General features: G+C 39.6%; 1 protein-coding gene across 21 annotated transcripts in view; it reads right to left on the reverse strand.

Moving 5' to 3' along the window:
• Positions 1-20,780, reverse strand: part of ADD1 (adducin 1) — a 262,757-nt gene that overhangs the window by 145,107 nt on the left and 96,870 nt on the right. For 16 of the 21 annotated variants that reach the window (XM_050947469.1, XM_050947462.1, XM_050947471.1 and 13 more), the window contains 3 exons: positions 20,529-20,630; positions 8,786-8,875; positions 7,811-7,903 (listed from right to left, as the gene is read on the reverse strand). In XM_050947469.1, the coding sequence (XP_050803426.1) occupies positions 7,811-7,903; positions 8,786-8,875; positions 20,529-20,630 (285 nt within the window). The remainder of the gene's footprint in view (positions 1-7,810; positions 7,904-8,785; positions 8,876-20,528; positions 20,631-20,780) is intronic. The other 5 variants (XM_050947474.1, XM_050947464.1, XM_050947473.1 and 2 more) reach the window with 1 other exon arrangement.

The following is a 20,780-nucleotide window of genomic DNA, read 5'->3' on the forward strand; positions in this document are numbered from 1 at the left end:
CAGATGCCACCCTCCCCAGCAGTGCTCCCCTTACCTCCTCCCAAGATTTAATCACAGGTATTTTTAGTGTAAGTCATGGACAGGTCACAAGCCATGAATTTTTGTTTATTGCCTGTGACCTGTCCATGATTTTTACTACCTGTGAATAAATTGAGAAGCCTTACGTATGATCAGAGATCCTCACAAGAGTACACAAGTGATCCAGAAAGCACTGAAGTGGTACATTACAGCTGCATTCCATGTGAGAAGGTCATCAGATTCTGCAAGATATTAAGTGTAGTGTATGATTGGCTGTAAATGGTGGATAGTTTCTCTAACTTTTTTTCATGTTAAATTGTTATTTGTATTAATAATCAAAAGTCTAAATATAAGTAGAGTGTGGAAATGATTAGTAGAACCAGAGAGAAATTAAGTGCTACAGGCAAAAAAGGTTTCTGCTGTAAATTTAAAAAAAGATGGCATAGATGAGACAGGGAAATATTGTTCTGGACAGAAGGCGCTGATGAGGAGAAGACTTCAGCCAGACTGTGTTAAGGGACAGAAGAAAGCTTTCAGTAGAGGATGAGCCACTAGAGATAGAGAAGCACAGATAGACAGGTGTCAAAGCACGTCAGAAAAGTTCCAGACACCTGCATAGGGGGCACAGAGTAGCTAAATGTGAAAGTCTTCACCCAGCTCAAGCAGCCAACATTAGCAGCAAAGTGGTGCCCACGGTACGTGTAGGAAAGTTGTCCTGAACTAAAACTAAACTGAAATTGTTTCAAAATGTAATCTCATTTGAATTAATGTAAGTTTGCCACAGAAATACAGCTTCATCACCAAAGGGTAGCAACAGGAAGGAAGATGACATCTGGCACTTAAAGTGAAAAGCCCTCAAACACATTTGAATGAGCCCTTTCCCTTGTGTTAATGTAGATTTGTAGTGATTAAAATCAAAGATATTTTATTTTCAGATTAATGAAAGTACACCCTTCAGGAACTTATTAGAAACTAAACATTCTAGTGTTTAGAGATGAGTTAATATCAATTGTCCTCTTTCCCGGTCATCCAGTTACCCAATGCTCAATAGAATCTGATTTTCCTAATTCAATTTAGTAGTTAAACTGCATGCTGGCCCAATGTAATGTCTCATACATATGCACTCACTCCTGAAAAGCCTGGAGAAGCATACATAGCCCTCCTCACTCTGGCCCAAATGAAACACTTACTATGAAAAAAATACCCACTGAAATCCTTCACAAACTGCCTTAATACATTTTGGCAAGCAAGTCCTCCTGCAGACAATTCATTCTTTAAAAAACCCTGGAAACCTTTTAATAGAAATATATTCTTGGCCCTTTCCTCTCCAAATGGAGAAAGTAGAAAAGTCCACTAAAAAGGAAAGACTAGCATCACAAAATTCAATTTGTATCTTTATATTAGAGAAAAAATGTCCACATGAAAAATAAAACCAAGTGAAATTAATGTTGTCATTGCTGATCAGGACTGTATTAATTTTCTAGTACAGTATGTAGAAAAGTTGCTTCAGAGTTTTAATGGACAACCAGTAATTTTCCCTTAAAATTTCAAGAAAATGCAGATTTTAAAGCTTTCTAATTATGTGTATTTCTCTGTAATATAACACTAGAGATATTTGCATGAAAACAAGATATTAGTTTTTAAAAACTAATGAGCTCTGGCTGCATCGGAACCCATAACCCTTTATTTACAAGCATCACAACTGATTTCTTTGGAAGTGACTTTGATAGAGGATTATAACCTTTGGTGGGGAACAAACAGCAGATGAACTTTCAAAGAAACTAAGAAGCTGTCTTACTGTCGCCAGTAAAATAAGAACAACCCTTTCCCTAGCTGCAGAATAAATACATAGAATAATTCTATCTAAAAAGGATGTTTTCTAAAGTTTTCCCACAAAATATCAGCTGCTTTAACATCAGATGGCCTCAAATTTGATGTAGTTTGACATCATTTGCACTTGTTTGGCATCTAAAGGCTACAACAGAACACCATAAAAAAAAAGCAATTTAATAGCATTTCATATGAGCCATGACATTTTTTTTTTAAAAAACAGAGATTTGGAGCTCCCAAGTCTTATAACTTCACTAAAAAAAGATGAGCAGGGGGGAAAACAATCAATGCCCAAAACTACTTTGGATTCATCTAATAAAAAGATTACAAACGAAACATGTAGTGAATAACTGAACCATTAGCAATAAGCTGCGTGGGCTTACAAAGTAGGAAATCATGCCCGGCAAAGCACGTGGGGTTTTTTATAGGATTACAAAATTAGCAGACAAAAGGAATGCAATAGATGTAATGCATGTTGATTTCACTGAAGAGTTTGATTATGTGTCTCTTACCCTTACTTGTAATTCACACTAATTTGATGTGAGCACTGTCACATGAATTGAAAATTGACTAAAATACTGTAAGCAAATGGTAGCAAAAAACAACAAGGCATTCAGTTTGGAGGAGTGAGGTGACTAATGGATCAGTATTTTGTTTTGTCTTATTCTGGAGGACATATTTATTCATTACCAAGAAAAGAGGGTAAGTAAGATAAGCACATCAAGTTCATGACACTCATCATCTAGCAAGTAAAACAGTGAGGCCAGGGAAATAACACAAAGGGACTTGGAAATTTGGGCAGGAAATGGAGACAGGTTTGTCATCCTAAAAATATGCAAGTTAATATTTCTGTGGGAAAATAATCTGATACACAGATATTCAGTCTGAAGGGAAACACCTTGACTTCAATGGAGCTACAACAATGGACAGCAGCTGAAGATCTGTCCCCTGGACAGAAGTAATGCTGAAAGAGACCACAGGCTATAGCAGAATACAAAAGAAATATGATATGAGGTTTTGGGCTGCATAAGCAAAGGCATTATGTCACAGAGCAGAAAGGTGATAGTCATGCTCTGCTGAAATCACACCTGGACTACTGCAACCAGTCTGGACAATACCAGAGAGATGTAAAACTGGACGCAATTCAGAGAGGAACAATGTAAGTAATTAGGGGGTTGAAAGGATTGACTTCCTGTGTAAGGAAAGACAAAAGTAAAAGGGTTGGATAAATAATTTAGGGGACTGGGACGTGAATCATCTAAAGGATGGAAAATCAAAGAAAAGAGGAATTGCGTACCATAGCAGAAGGGGATAAATATCTAGCAGTGATGGGGTAAAGTTAAGGAACAGAAATTTTATTAGGCTTATCAAGAAATATTCCAATGGATTAGTCCGCAGAATAGTCTCCCAGTGGAAGGAGAGGAAGCCTCATGATAGACATCAACATTAGAGACATCACTAAAAATAAACAACATGGGCTGGTGGGGAGGAGAACAGCAGGATCCATGAAGGACTTGATGAGCTTTTACATCTTTAAACTTCCATGATCTGATGATATCACGTGGACTTCAAGAAATGCTTGTTCCTTGAGGCAGATATAGACTGGGTGCATTGTAGAGGGAGCTCTTGCCATTTGGAGGTTTGTGTGTGATTTCACTCCCTGTTTACCCGACAGGAGAGGTGTTCTTGGTAAGAGCCTACAGGAAGGGACTGAAGATCCCTGTAAGAGGCCTGATGCTCTGTCCCATCAAGCACTAAAGCTCTTCATTGGAGTTGGAAGAGAAACTAAAAACAGAAATTTCACAAAGGTCTAAATCTCCACCAGAGCCTCCTGCTGCCTTAAAAACCTGGATGATCCCAGCATGAAATGCACCACAATTAAAGAACAGCCACTGGAAGCAGGACAGAACTGCTGACTCGATCAAGAATTACTTTGCTTTCCTCCTCCAAAAAAGAATAGTGCAAAGAGTGTCCATTCAGACACATGTGATTTGAATTAACTATGGATATTCTGAAACAAAAAATTTAAAGTTTTTGGTAAATAATTAGATTAGGTGGAGACTTGCATTACCAGGACCAAAGATATGGTTGCAATGCAAAGGCAGGAATTTATAAAAATCTTCATGAGGTCTCCAAAACATGCAAGTATGAAACTATCTTGAATTCAGAGTAGGAAGCAGACTTTCCAAACTGATAATAGTAGCCATATTAGAAACTGCAGATGAGTTGAAATTACTGAAGATATGCTACTAATTGCTTCATTCTGGACACACTTTAATAAACGGCACATTCAAGAGGAAGGGTCCACCCCATTTCATCATTAAGTTTTTGATGTTTCAGAAGAAAGTCAGGGTTCTTTCACTAAACCAGGTATGTGATCCCCAATTTAAAAAACAAACAAAAAAACAACAACAACTTTCCTTTGTTTTCTATAATATAGTTTAAAAAAGATTAGATGGCACAAAATATTTTTGAGATTATTCATCAACTCGGAATCCAGGAATTTATTGTGTCTTCATCTATAATGAGAGAGGACCTTAAGGAAGAGCTCTCTCAATATGATGATATAGAAGAAGCTGATGTTCCTTTGACTTCATTTGAACCATTATCTGATTTTAATATTATTTTAAACTATAATAGACTATTTGAAGGTTGTCTGACTACGTGTGACTGACTTGTGCATTAGGACTGCTTTCTTTACTATTTTAACAACAGAGGAGCAGTGGGCGAGACTGGCAGCCATTAATGCAATTTCTTTCCACCCTTGAGAAGTATGAGGGGTAAGTTTCTCCCACACAGAAGGTGAACAAGAGAAATGTCCAACTCTGGATAATGCTATACATTTCCTACATGGAAATTTCTGGTAAAAAAGAACTCACTTTGTAAACTTTCTGCTGTATTTTGCTTTCATAAATGCAAATTGAGAACACATCTTAATCTTAGGGGTAAATATGAACAGTACTGGCACCTAATATGAGGATCTTTCCTCCCTTTATGAAGCACATGAAATACAATAGATAACTGATAGCTTGAAAGCTCGTCTCTCTCACCAACAGAAGCTGGCCCAATAAAAGACATTACCTCACCCACTTTGTCTTGCTAACAGATAACCAACTCATTTAAAAGTTCAGGCAGTTAATAATTCACATTAACATCATGTGCTTATATAGTGCTTTTTATCTGAAAGGACCAGGTCTCAAGGTGTTTAACAGCCAGAGATCACCACTGAAATGGAGCCACTTACAGGGCAGAACACAGAACTTACTCAGCAAAAGCAAAGCTATGGAGCAGTTTTTAGGAAGAGACATGAATAGCTACTCCATTTCAAGAATAGGGGAATGGCCCACCTTGTTGATTTTATTACATCACAGAATGTCAGTGAAAAAACCCCACCCAAATTCCCTATTTGGTTAGGATTGCAGCAGACACTTAGTTAATATGGTTCACAATGTGATTACAATTATGTGATGCATAAGGACCTTGTGATGCGACATGACCAGAATTTCTTAGAGCGTGAAAGCATTTGACAAGGCAAAATTGATAATTTATCAGTTCAGCTCTAGGCAAGACTGGACTCAAATGATTATATACATATTTTGTATGTAACACTGAAATTTTCTCTCAAACGAATGTGTTACTAATTCATGTATACCCCAATGTTAACTGAATATTTATTTTTTTAAATCCTATTCAGATAGCAATTTCTTACTATTTACTTTATTTGAGTGCAAATTTCTAAGAAATTGACAACAGAAGAATTTCTAGTGCTCTATAAAATCATGACAGTGCAATTGATTTTTAAAAGTTAGATTGATTGCGCATTATATTTCCTATAGGTTTTTTTTTGCTCTGAAAACATCTTACATGGAAGGGAAAATATATAATTTGTGTTTGGATTTTCAGCACAATCTACCTACATCACTTGCTTACCCATCAATGCCATTTTTTACAATACAATCATTCCTCACTCTTCAAAATATTCCTGTCCCAAATTCCCAATTCTCATTTTATACAAAGATAATGTATAGGTAGGTAACTACTACTCTATGTGTCAAGACAGCTAATTTTACATCATTTCACTGGTAACCTAGGATTTTAACGGACACCAATAAGAGGGGAAAACACACTTCATTTGGATAGTTTGCCCTGACATTATATACTGTTAAAAACATATTACATACTTTTGCTCATACTTCTGGCCTCTGCTACCTTTAAAATCCTTGTAAAGTACTTGTGAATACTTTCATTACAAGAGCACTGCAATTATTCAAACACTTTATATGAATTGAAATGAAATCTTGCATTTCACTGGTAAAAATTATTACTGTATATTGTGATGACACATTATTTAAAACCACCAATCCCTCTGCTGAAATTATGATAACTGAGCAGAGAAGATAGAAAAGTGAAGGACAGACACGGCTTTTGAAGTGTTTGCTTTTGGGTTTATATTTTCTAGCCTTAACTCTGAAAAGAATAATTCATTACCCTTCTCTTTAGAATATAGCTACCTTTTGACAAGAACATGAGATTTGGCCTGAAAAGCAGTGTTTACCCCGCTCACAATATTATGGTATATGATGTATCTACAATACAGAATGGCTGATCACAGATGACATGTTAAAAAAAAAAAATCACAGGACTTGCAACAACTATACATTTCAAATTGTTCTCAGTTCTTGACAGGATAAACATGGTGATGGAGAAAGGAGATTTGAGGCACAATTTATTTAGCTTCCAGTTGATTTGAGATTTTGATGGAGGTGGTGAGGGACAGAGAAGAAAAGGAGTGATACACATCTACCTGCTGAAGTTCCATATTGAACTCCCACCAAAGGACAGACTGAAGAATTTCCATTGTGGAAATTACTCCAATTTTACTTAGCCTCCCAAGAAAACCCAAAATACATTTTAGATTTATCTTCTGCCTTAATTATACTTCATAAAATGCCATAGATATTGTTTATTCATTAACCATTTGAAAATTAGTATATTTAGGACTCAGCCCTGTGGAGTGCTGAACAACTCCTGTATTTCAACTCCTATTACAGGCATCCAGCATCCTTGCAGCATAGGAGCCTTAAAAAACCAAAAACCAAAAAACCCCCCACTTTCTGATTTTAAGTCAGCTTGGTAAACCTTAGACCTGTGGTTATCTTTGGAATTACATTGATGCGACTGGGCTGAGACTAGGCTAGCTCAAAATGGATCTCAAATTAGGATTATTGAAAACCAATGACATGCACAAACCAACCACCACATGCAGAACTCCTGACGAGCCCCGTAACTTCAAGCACATTTTTATGTTATTCACCAGTTTGAATATATAAAAAGAAACCCAACAACTTTAAGAAGTATTTTACAAGGGTAATTTAACTGCCTGTAGAATGGCACATACATAATTTGTACATCCATTTAGTCTGGGGGTGGCCAACCTGTGGCTCAAGAACCACATGCAGCTCTTCAGAGGTTAATATGCGGCTCCTTGTATAGGCACTGACTCTGGGGCGGGAGCTACAGGTGCCAATTTTCCAATGTGCCAGGGGGTGCTCACTGCTCAGCCCTGGCTCTGCCACAGGCCCTGCCCCACTCTACCCCTTCCTGAGCCTGCCGTGCCCTCGCTTCTCCCCCTCCAAGGCTTCTGCACGCCACAAAACAGCTGATCGGAAGGTGCGGGGAAGAGGGCGAGGTGCTGATCAGAGGGGTTGCCAGTGGGTGGGAGGCACTGGGAGTGGGGCAGAGAGGAGCTGATGGAGGGCTGCTGACATATTACTGTGGCTCTTTAGCAACATACACTGGTAAATTCTGGCTCGCGCTCTCAGGCTCAAGTTGGCCACCCCTAATCTAGTCTTTCTATTAAAGCCAACTCTCTAGCTATTACAGGTAACAGGGCAGAGTAGGGAGAGGTAGAAGTGGAGGGTGAACAACAGTATTTAGAGCAGTATGAGAGGGCAGTAAGTACCTTTCTAACAGAGAGAGATTTAGCGGGACTAAAGGCCTGCTCTGTGAGATCGAGCCCTTCAATAGTTTCCGTACAGTCTGAGAGGGGAGCATCCTGCAACAGTAAATTGAGTAAACAGAGCAAACCAAGCCCAAGCTTTAACATATCAACCATGAGCATTATGTGACACTAGTTATAAACATGCAGAGAAACAGTAAATGGTAGATAAAATAGCAATGATAATGAACTGACATGCACACAAATATCACACAGACTGAAAAATGCTATGTTCATGACATGACTAGTCAAACTTCATACAGTGCATCAGAAAATACTTATCTGCTGCCAATTATATTACTCACATTTACTGAGATGTACGTTTTTAAGTCACAAGAGTGTGCACTTCTCTGAGTAACTGTATAGAGAACACTTTAAACTCTTATTCTGAACAATAATTAAAAAAAGGTCTATTTACTTAGTGCACCAAAGACAGTATTTTTAGCTTAATGATTTTATTGTTGATGTACAATACCAATAGTTTTTTTCTTTTTTAATTGCTCTCCAAATAAATTATTGTCAAGTTATCAGAATATATTCAATACACACTATTACACAAAATTGACTCTGCTATTTCCAATATCTTATATTTTAAAAGTACATTAACTTGAAAAATATCCAAGTTGTCACAAAGCCTGACTAGCTTTGAGCAGGATTCTATCCCATACAAATAGCCTTTTCAAATTTTCATGCACTACGTTCAGCCATAAATCAAAGAGCATCTCTCACAGACATGCATCAGCTGCACTAGTAAAGCCTCTTACATTTCTGACCCTGAGCACTCTCACAAAGACAATGGTGTGTTATTTCTAACACTTACCTTATAAACAGTTACTCTCTGCCAATTAAAGAATAATGTTATAGTGACATATTAGGTGACAGCAGAGGACACCAGACATTAACTTTAAGATTATATTTTATGGCACTCTGTGTTCTCACCTGTACAAGACTCCTGTCCACTACTACTCCACAAAGAACCTGTGACTGAGGACCAGCGGTTTTAATATCCTGTAAGTTTTGCTCTCGGATCTGTGAAGAAAAAAGCAGATAAATACATGTGAACAGTAGACAAATCCATTTTATCCACTCAGTTTGTGGGGGGAGGGGCAAGAGACAAAACAAAACAAAAACAACAAACCCCTTTTTCAGCTAGGTTTTAGGGACAGATCCCAAGTTGGTATAAATGATCATAGCTCTATGGATGTCAATGGAGCTGAGACAATTTACACTAGCTGAAGATGTACCCCCAGAATTCTATTGATCTAGATTAGTTTGGTATCTAGGTATCACAGCATGCATTTGCCTTCCTTTTACATGGTAAAAGTAGACTGATCAGGAAGCAGAGAAAGACAATTTAGAGGGGCATCAGTGCATTCTGGATCAGTCTTTTACTGTGTTCAACCTTTTAGTGTCCACATATTCCATAACCACACCACACAGAGAGTAATTCCAAAACCAACAGGAAGTGCTACTAAAGTAGAATAATAGAAATGTAGGGCCAGAAGGGACCTTGGGAAGTCATCTTGTCCAGCTGAGGCAGAACCAAGTAAACCTTGATCATCCCCTGACTGGTGTTTGTCTAACCTGTTCTTAAAACCCTCCAGTGATGGAGAATGCACAACCTCATTTGGAGGCCTATACCAGGGCTTAACTAACCTTTGTAGCTAGAAAGTATGTGCGCATGCGCACATTTAATTATATATACACCTCTACCTCGATATAACGCGATCTGATATAACACTAATTCAAATATAAAGCAGTAAAGCAGTGCTCCGGAGGGGCAGGGCTGCGCACTCCGGTGGATCAAAGCAAGTTCAATATAAAGCGGTTTCACCTATAACGCGGTAAGATTTTTTGGCTCCCGAGGAAGCGTTATATCGAGGTAGAGGTGTGTGTGTATGTGTGTGTGTATATATATATATCTATTTATAAAAAACCTAAATCTCCCTTGCTGCAAATTAAGCCCATTACACTTAATCCTATATTAGTGGACATGGAGGACAACTGATCACTATCCTCTTTATAATGGCCAGTAGCACATTGGAAGCGTGTTTTCAGGTCCCTCCTCAACCTTCTTTTCTCAAGACTAAACACTTCCTCGTATATCAGGTTTTCTAAACCTTTTCTCATTTTTGTTGCTCTCCTCAGCACTCTCTCCAATTTATTCACATCTTTCCTAAAGCGTGGTGCCCAGAAGTGGACACACTACTCTGGCTGAGGCCTCGCCAAGGCTGAGTAGACTGGAACAATTACCTTCTGTGTCTTATATACAACTTTCCTGTTAATATTAATACCCTAGATTGATATTAGCCTTTTTCGCAACTGCATCACATTGACTCAGTCAATTTCTGATCTATCATCCCCAGATCCTTTTCTGATGTACTTATACCTAGTCAGTTATTTCCCATTTGTAGTTGTGAATTTTATTTTTCCTCCTCAGATGATGTAGTACTTTATACTTGTCTTCATTGAATTTCATCTTGCTGATTTCAGACCAGTTCTAAAATTTGTCAAGGTAGTTTTGAATTTTGATCCTGTCTTCCAAAGTGCTTGCGACCAATCCCAGTTTTGTGTTATCTACAAATTCTGTAAGCACACTCTCCACTCCACTTCTCAAGTCATTAATGGAAATATTAACTAGTACCAGACCCAGAACAGACTCTTGCTGGATCCCACTAGAGATTTTTCCCCACCCGTTTGACAGAAAACCTTTGAAAACTACTCTTTGATCTTTCAAGCAATTTTGTACTTACCTGATAGTAATTTAATCTAGACCACATTTCCCAAATCTGCTTATGAGAATGTTGCAGATTACATCAAAAGCGTTACTAAAATCAAGATACATCACATTTATAGCTTTCCCCCATCCACTAGGCTAGTATTCCTGTCCAAGAAGGAAATTAGATTGGTTTAGCCTGATTTGTTCTTGACAAATCCATGTGGCTATTACTATAATTCTACTATCCTCTAGATACGTACAAATTGATTTAATAACAATACTCTTTACCACCTCAATTTAGAATCCGAACTTTGACAGTGGTGGCTATACTTTTGAAGTGAATGTTAATGAGTACATTCGTTCGAGAATGCAAAATCCCTTATTTGCATGAGCACAAATGGATATTTCTGAATGCAAAAATCAGTTAATTGCACAAAGAAGTATCCATTTGTGTATCTAAATACAAATGCTCTCTTTCATGTCTTCAATGTCTGCAAGCTATTTCCTTACTCCACAAAGTGGGAATAGAAATAAAGTAATTCTTGAACTTGAATATCTTGTGAGGGCAATGAAACCATAATTGCTGACCCAGCATGCAACATTTCTAAAGTAGTTTGGAGTGCTGTTTCTAAAGCTGCAGAAGAGGATAAATTTAGAGGGATTCACTTGTGATTGCATGGATGAGAAATGGATATTCATCTTAAAGTTATGTTGTAACAAAAGAGACTATCCATCTTATTATCAACACCTACGATTATTAAAACTGAAAAAATTAAAAATCCTATTCCCACAATGCTGTTTATATTATTGGTTTACTCCTTGCATTTATCTTGACTGGGGCAATGAAAACTCAGGAAATCAGTTTTACTTCTGTTTTTGGTTGGTTTCACTTTCAGGTTTTCAGCACCACAGTGGAAATGTTCATTTAACAATTGTTTTCACTTTGTTTCTTTTTAACTGTGAAGACATTTTTATTGATTTTAGGTTTTATAAACATTAAAAAAAAAATTTAGACCATGTTTTAAGTTGACAGTTTCCATGACAGTTTTTGCAAAAAGGTAAGAATGAGTCTTATTCCACATATTCTTTCCATTGTCAGTTGCAAGTTTATTAACAATTCTGTTTCTCCAAATATATTTTATAGTGGAAAGCAGGAACCTAGAATATAATTTGTTTTGGCACTGAACTTCTAGTTACTTTAATCTTATGTTGACAGTTCTTTGTACTATTTAGTAGAACTGGGACCATTACAGAGCAGATACTTCAGAAGAGTCAGGGTATTCGAGCTCCTTATATAAAGCTCTGTCTATGCAATCTAGTCTGCCTCTGACCTTTACCTCTGTCTGAAATACTGCTCCCAAAACCAGGGTTTCCATAAATTATTTGTTTTGGACAAGACCAACAAATCTACCATCTACGTTGCTACACAAAAATGTTTAATATTGTTCTTAGAGTACAATTTTTTGATGACTGGATTGCTGCCAAATACCAAACCCAATAAAACCCACACAGCTCCCACAGGAAGAGCAGATTATAAAAACTTGAAACCTAAGTATGTGAAGGACTCTACATGATAAGTTCAACTACCATTTAACAAGCCAAGGGCTTTCAAAAGAAGGCATGTTCACACAGAAAATGTACCATTAGCATGAGAAACTCAACATAACGAGTATCAGCATCTGCCTGCTTGAACCTTTCAAATGTATAGATTTCGGTTTCAAGATTTATGCCTTTGGGATTGGTTAAATTGCACTGGACTTTCCATATTAAACAGTTACCATTCCACAATGCTGCTGAGACAAAGATGATAGCTCTATCCTTAACCCTAAACAGACTCTCCTTTAGCACTAAACAGTGTTCATGCCAGTAATCTTTTACAAGATTTTACCTGCACAAACTCCCTTTTCCAATAGTGGCATCAACTAACAGCACCAGAAACAGCAATTAGAGGCAAGTTAGCCCATTATTAATTTTTGCTAACATAAGAACATAAGAACGGCCGTATCGGGTCAGACCAAAGGTCCATCTAGCCCAGTATCTGTCTACCGATAGTGGCCAACGCCAGGTGCCCCAGAGGGAGTGAAGCTAACAGGCAGTGATCAAGTGCTCTCTCTCCTGCCATCCATCTCCATCCTCTGATGAACAGAGGCTAGGGACACCATTCTTTACCCTTCCTGGCTAATAGCCATTTATGAACTTGGCCACCATGAATTTATCCAGTTCCCTTTTAAACATTGTTATAGTCCCAGCCTTCACAACCTCCTCAGGTAAGGAGTTCCACAAGTTGACTGTGCGCTGTGTGAAGAAGAACTTCCTTTTATTTGTTTTGAACCTGCTACCTATTAATTTCATTTGGTGACCCCTAGTTCTTGTATTATGGGAATAAGTGAATAACTTTTCCTTATCCACTTTCTCCACATCACTCATGATTTTATATACCCCTATCATATCCCCCCTTAGTCTCCTCTTTTCCAACCCGAAGAGGCCTAGCCTCTTTAATCTTTCCTCATATGGGACCCTCTCCAAACCCCTAATCATTTTAGTTGCCCTTTTCTGAACCTTTTCTAGTGCTAGAATATCTTTTTTGAGGTGAGGAGACCACATCTGTACACAGAATTCGAGATGTGGGCGTTCCATGGATTTATATAAGGGTAATAATATATTCTCAGTCTTATTCTCTATCCCCTTTTTAATGATTCCTAACATCCTGTTTGCTTTTTTGACCGCCTCTGCACACTGCGTGGACATCTTCAGAGAACTATCCACGATGATGCCAAGATCTTTTTCCTGACTCGTTGTAGCTAAATTCACCCCCATCATATCGTATGTATAGTTGGGGTTATTTTTTCCAATGTGCATTACTTTACATTTATCCACATGAAATTTCATTTGCCATTTTGTTGCCCAATCACTTAGTTTTGTGAGATCTTTTTGAAGTTCTTCACAGTCTGCTTTGGTCTTAACTATCTTGAGTAGTTTAGTATCATCTGCAAACTCTGCCACCTCACTGTTTACCCCTTTCTCCAGATCATGTCTGAATAAATTGAATAGATTTGGTCCTAGGACTGACCCTTGGAGAACACCACTAGTTACCCCTCTCCATTCTGAGAATTTACTATTAATTCCTACTCTTTGTTCCCTGTCTTTTAACCAGTTCTCAATCCATGAAAGGACCTTCCCTTTTATCCCATGACAGCTTAATTTACATAAGAGCCTTTGGTGAGGAACCTTGTCAAAGGCTTTCTGGAAATCTAAGTACACTATTGTCCACTGATCCCCCTTGTCCACATGTTTGTTGACCCCTTCAAAGAACTCTAATAGATTAGTAAGACACGATTTCCCTTTACAGAAACCATGTTGACTATTGCTCAACAGTTTATGTTTTTCTATGTGTCTGACAATTTTATTCTTAACTATTGTTTCGACTAATTTGCCCGGTACCAATGTTAGACTTACCGGTCTGTAATTGCCGGGATCACCTCTAGAGCTCTTTTTAAATATTGGCGTTACATTACCTAACTTCCAGTCATTGGGTACCGAAGCCAATTTAAAGGACAGGTTACAAACCTTAGTTAATAGTTCCGCAACGTCACATTTGAGTTCTTTCAGAACTCTTGGGTGAATGCCATCTGGTCCCAGTGACTTGTTAATGTTGAGTTTATCAATTAATTCCAAAACCTCCTCTAGTGACACTTCAATCTGTGACAGTTCCTCAGATTTGTCACCTACAAAAGCCAGCTCAGGTTTGGGAATCTCCCTAACATTCTCAGCCGTGAAGACTGAAGCAAAGAATCCATTTAGTTTCTCTGCAATTACATTATCATCTTTAAGCACTCCTTTTGTATCTTGATCGTCAAGGGGCCCCACTGGTTGTTTAGCAGGCTTCCTGCTTCTGATGTACTATATCTTAGAGTATCAGGGTTGGAAGGGACCTCAGGAGATCATCTAGTCCAACCCCCTGCTCAAAGCAGGACAAATCCCCAGACTTTTTTTTTTTTTTTTTTAATAGAAGACCCAGGTCCCTAAATGGCCCCCTCAAGGATTGAACTCACAACCCTGGGTTTAGCAGGCCAATGCTCAAACCACTGAGCTATCCCTCTTCCCCATGTACTTAAAAACATTTTACCACCACCTTTGGAGTTTTTGGCTAGCTGTTCTTCAAACTCCTCTTTGGCTTTTCTTATTACACTCTTGCACTTAAGCTGGCAGTGTTTGTGCTCCTTTCTATATGCCTCACTAGGATTTGACTTCCACTTTTTAAAGGAAGTCTTTTTATCTCTCACTGCTTCTTTTACACGGTTGTTAAGCCACGGTGGCTCTTTTTTAGTTCTTTTACTGTGTTTCTTAATTTGGGGTATACATTGAAGTTAGGTCTCTATTATGGTGTCTTTAAAAAGGGCCCATGCAACTTGCAGGGATTTCACTTTAGTCACTATACCTTTTAACTTTTGTTTAACTAACCCCCTCATTTTTGTATAGTTCCCTCTTTTGAAATGAATGCCACAGTGTTGGGCTGTTGAGATGTTCTTCCCCCACAGGGATGTTGAATGCTATTGTATTATGGTCACTATTTCCAAGCAGTCCTGCTATAATTACCTCTTGGACCAGCTCCTGCGCTCCACTCAGGATTAAATCGAGAGTTGCCTCTCCCCTTGTGGGGTCCCATACCAGCTGCTCCATGAAGCAGTCATTTAAAGTATCGAGAAATGTTATCTCTGCATTTTGTCCTGAAGTGAAATGTTCCCAGTCAATATGGGGATAACAGAAATCCCCAACTATAATTGGGTTCTTAATTTTGATAGCCTCTCTAATTTCCCTTAGCATTTCATCATCACTATTACTGTCCTGGTCAGGTGGTCGATAATAGATCCCTAATGTTATATTTTTATTAGAGCATGAAATTTCTATCCACAGTGATTCTATGGAACATGTGGATTCGCTTAAGATTTTTACTTCATTTGAATCTACATTTTCTTTCACATATAGTGCCACTCCTCCCCCTGCACGACCTGTTCTGTCCTTCCGATATATTTTGTACCCCGGAATGATTGTGTCCCATTGATTGCTCTCAGTCCATCAGGTTTCTGTGATGCCTATTATATCAATATCCTCCTTTATCACAAGGCACTCTAGTTCACCCATCCTATTATTTAGACTTCTAGCAGTTGTGTACAAGCACTTCAAAAACTTGTCCCTGTTTCTTTGTCTGCCCTTTTCTGATGTACCAGATTCTTTTTTATGTGACTGTTTATCATCTGATCTGGCCCTTACATTATCCTCTTCCGTACTTTGTTCCTGACCATAACTTGGAGATTCCCTATCATCAGACTCTCCCCTAAGAGAAGTCTGTGTCCGATCCACATGCTCCTCTGCAGCAGTCGGCTTTCCCCCATCTCCTAGTTTAAAAACTGCTCTACAAACTTTTTAATGCTTAGTGCCAGCAGTCTGGTTCCACTTTGGTTTAGGTGGATCCCATCTCTCCTGTACAGGCTCCCCTCATCCCAAAAGTTTCCCCAGTTCCTAATGAACATAAACCCCTCCTCTCAACACCATCGTCTCATCCACACATTGAGACTCTGAAGCTCTGCGTGCCTACCTGGCCCTGCCCATGGAACTGGGAGCATTTCTGAGAATGTCACCATAGAGGTTCTGGATTTCAGTCTCTTCCCTAGCAGCCTAAATTTGGCTTCCAGGACATCTCTCCTACCCTCCCCTATGTCATTGGCACCTACATGTACCATGACCACCGGCTCCTCCCCAGCACTACACATAAGTCTGTCTAGATGCCTTGAGAGATCCGTAACCTTCGCACCAGGCAGGCAAGTCACCATACGGTTCTCCCGGTCATCACAAACCCAGCTATCTATGTTTCTAATGATCAAATCTCCCATTACTAACACCTGCCTTTTCCTAGCAACTGGAGTTCCCTCCCCCGGAGAGGTAACCTCAGTGCAAGAGGCAACCCCAGCACCATCTGGAAGGTGGGTCCCAACTATGAGAAGGTTTCCCTCTGCTCCCATTGACTGCTCTGCTTCCCTGGACCCTTCTTCCTCCTCAACAGCACAGAGGCTGTCTGAGCGGAGGTGGGACAATTCTACAGTGTCCCGGAAAGCCTCATCAACATACCTCTCTGCCTCCCTTAGCTCCTCCAGTTCCGCCACCCTGGCCTCCAAAGTCCATACGTGGTCTCTGAGGGCCAGGAGCTCCTTGCACCGACTGCAAACATACGCCACCCGCCCACAGGGCAGGTAATCAGACATGCTACACTCAGTGCAATAAACTGGATAGCCCCCACTCTGCTGCTGGGCTTCTGCCTGCATTGTCTCCTAGTTAATGAAAGGGTGGTTTAAAGAAAGGGGGTTTGGAATATGGTTTGGATTATAGGTTTTAAGGGGACTACAGGGGAACAGGTAGGACCGACAAGGGACCCCCCCTCCCTTCCCACTCCTCTTCCAAACTCCCTTGCAAAACTCCATTAGCAGCCCCTGTTCACAAGCTCCCTGGTCGCTTGTGCGCGGCTTTATAAAGCCCTGGCCTGAGTTAATGCCCCGTCTACTGATTAAGGCTCAGCCAATTACCAGAGGCTTCGAGCTTTCAAACTTTCCTTTGAAGCTCACGGCCTCCAACTGCCAGCCACAGCACACGGTCCTTCAAACTACCAAACAAACAAACTGACAAACACAAGCTCAGCACACAGCAAGTAACTCCCAAACACAAACACACACACACTACAGATTGCCAACATAAGTTTATACTTTTGCAAGAATGGAAGCTGTATAGGATGATCCAAACCTCTTCCTCATAGAAGACCAGTAGTAACATTTAAAGTTAATTTCACACAGAGACTGGAATTCAAACCACTAGACCACTTTAAAATGGTTAATATCTGGCTCAACAGATCTGGGAGGAGGGGGAGAACCACACCTTGCCTAATCACAGCCCAATTATAAAGCAACATCCAAAGACTGGTGGATCTATATTTCTGAGCTTTAATTTTACATTGACAAAGGCTTGGAAATATTTTGCAAAGAATTTTAAGATGAGCAGAAGCCATTTTAGAATACATATTTAGCTAATCCCATCCCTAAAAAGCCCCCAAAACAAAAACAAAAAAATCACAGCACTACCATGATGATTGATCTTTTTCCCCTACTCTTCTTCTGTCTTGTCTATTTAAATTGTGAACTCTTCAGGGCAGGGACTGTACATTGCTTAGCTTATGTTCTTGGTTGGCCACCAGGCTCTATCACAATTAACAATAAACAGCCACATCATGTATGTGACTCAATTCTGGATCCTACCTCCTGAAAGAGAGTCTTACCTGGAATTTTATAACTTAATAGCAGACACAGAAGCTGGCCAAGCAGTAATAAGTTCGTCATGGAGGTCACTGATTCTGTGACTTCCACAGAGGCTGGCGTGCCTGACCTGGAGGCTGCCAGAGCAGCTCAGGTAGCCCCTACGCCAGATGTACCAGCTGCTGCTGCAGCAGTCTCGGGCCCTCCTGCCCCTCAGGGCTCAGGGCTGGGGGTGCAGGGCGGTGCTTACCTGGGGGGAGGGTTCCCTGGAAGGGTGACAGAAACTCCTCTCCCTCAACTCCTAACTCCATGTGCTGCTGCCGCCATCTCAGGCACTGCCCCCGTGAATTCCACTGGCCCCAGTTCCCAGCCAATAGGAGCTGCAGAACCAGGGCTTAGGGCAAGACGTAGCAGAGGCAGCATGTGCAGCTAAGAGCTGGGGTTGCCACTTCCCTGGAGCCAGGCAGGGAGCCTGCCCTAGGCCTCTCTTCACCACCACCGAGCAATGCTGGCTATTCCTTATAACCCTATTCTAACTCCAGGTGCTTACACACTGATTATTTAATAATTTGTTCCAGTACCTTTCCAGATATTGAAGTTAGGCTCATTAGTTTACAATTCCAAATGGCCTCTTTTTCTCCCTTCTTAAATATAGGTACTATGTTTACCCTTCTCCAGTCCTCTGGGAACCCACCCATCCTCCAGGAGTTCTCAAAGATAATTGCTAATGGTTCCAAGATTGCTTCAGCTAGTTCCGTATGTAACCTGGGATGAATTTCATCAGGTCCTATCAACTTGAACACATCTAACTTATCTAAATATTCTTTAACCTTTCCCTATTTTGGCTCGCGTTCCTCCCCTCCTTGTTCTTACTACTAACTGTACTGAGCATTTAGTCACCAATAATTTTCTTAGCAAAGATTGAAGCAAACAGGCATTAAACACCTCATTTTTCTTGATGTCATAAGTTATTAGCTCTACTTCCCCGCTGAGTAGAAGAGATACACTTTGTTTCATCTTTCTCTTGCTCCTAGTGTACTTAAAGAACTTCTTCTTAATTGCCTTTTATGTCCCTTTCTAGTTGTATCTCATTTTGTGCCTTAGCCTTTCTGATCTTGTTCCTACATGCCAGTGCTATACTTTTGTACTCCTCATCAATTTGTCCATGTTTCCACTTTGTGTAGAATTCCTTTTTGGATTTTTAGGTCATTAAAGAGTTCCTGGTGGAGTCGTATTGGATTCTTATTACCCTTCCTATCTTTCCTTCACATTGAAACAGTTTGCAGTTGCATGTTTAATGTTGTCTCGAGGAAGTGCCAGCTCTCCTGAACTCCTTTTTCTATTAGATTTTCTTCTCATGGGACCTTACCTACCATTTATCTGAATTTGTTAAAATCTGCTTTTTGTTTGTTTTTTTTTTAAGTCCCCTATCCTTATTCTGCTGTTCTCACTCCTTCCTTTCTCTAGAACTATGAAAGCTATCATTTAATAATCACTTTCACCCAAACTGCCTTCCACCTTCAGATTCGCAACCAATTCCTCCCTGTTGATCAGAATCAAGTCTACAATGTTTATCTCCCTGGTTAATTCCATTCTGGAACAAAAAGTTGTTCCCTACTGCATTCCAGGAACTTACTGGAAATTTTATCTTTTGCCATATTACTTTTCCAACAGATGTCAGGGCAGTTACAGTCTCCCATTAGTATCAGCTTTTGTATTTTGGATATTTCTGTTATTTGTTCTAGAAATCCCTCATTCACTTCCTCTGCCTGATCTTGTGATCTATGGCAGACCCCTACCAGAATGTTACCCCTATTTTAACCCTCTTTATCTTAACCAAGAAGCTTTCAGCTTGTCTGCCTTATACCTCCTTCTGGACCGCAGAACAAGATTATATATTCTTGATGTATAATGCAACGCCTTCTCCCTTTTTACTCTACCTGTCCTTCCTGATCAAGCTATACCCATTTATACCAATATTCCAGTCATTAAACTTATCATACCAAGTTCCTGTGATGCCAATTAAGTCATAATTTAGCTTATCTACTAATACTTCCTGTTCATTCCCCATACTTTTTACATTTGAGTACAGACGACTCCCAGGTTATGCAAACCTGACTTACACATATCCATACTTAACAGAAAAAGTTCATAAGCTAGCAATAGGGGGTGGAGGTTTTTTTTGTGAATAATGGTCGAGTATACATTTCCGACTTATGCAAAATTCAAGTTACACAAGGTGTTCCGGAACGGAACGCTTGCGTAAGTTGGGGAGCATCTGTACAAACATCTAAGATGTTGGGCAGATTCCCCCACTAATTTCTTTCTTGTAATTTTCCATGTCCTCCCCACCCCCGCACATCTAACCCTTTGGTATGGTAACTTTTTTTAGATACTTACCAGTGGGCTTTTATCACATGCCCCCTTTGAACGCAGTTTAAAGCCCTCCTTGGCTCAAAGGGAGCAGGTGACAAAGGACTACTGAGCTTAGTTCAAGAATATATAGTGACTGTTTCTGCCTCTAGTTATCATGGTGAGGACAATGCAGAAGCCATGCTTTTGATTTCTGCAAGATCTTTTTACAACAAAAATTATTAGCTGTTTACAAGTATGCAATTTAAACAAAAGTGATGGCAAATTAAATTATTTAACAGCAGTTACAAACCTTGTTCCTCATTTCTTGGACCTCCTTTGGGTTAGTGTTCAATGGAACAAACAGGTTAGGGACAGCAGAGGTGGCAGTTCTATGTCCATCCTCTTTAGTCCACTGCAATGCCAAGAACAGTTCAATAGTCAGAATTGCTGTAATGGCAAGGAATATTAATAGCAGCAAATTTATATAACAACTAATCATGCGTTCTATATAAATGCAGAAAACTGAATCAATGGTTACACTCTATTCCTTTATAAGAGCACT

This window comes from Gopherus flavomarginatus, chromosome 3 (assembly GCF_025201925.1).
Source record: "Gopherus flavomarginatus isolate rGopFla2 chromosome 3, rGopFla2.mat.asm, whole genome shotgun sequence".
Taxonomy (NCBI): Eukaryota; Metazoa; Chordata; order Testudines; family Testudinidae; genus Gopherus; species Gopherus flavomarginatus.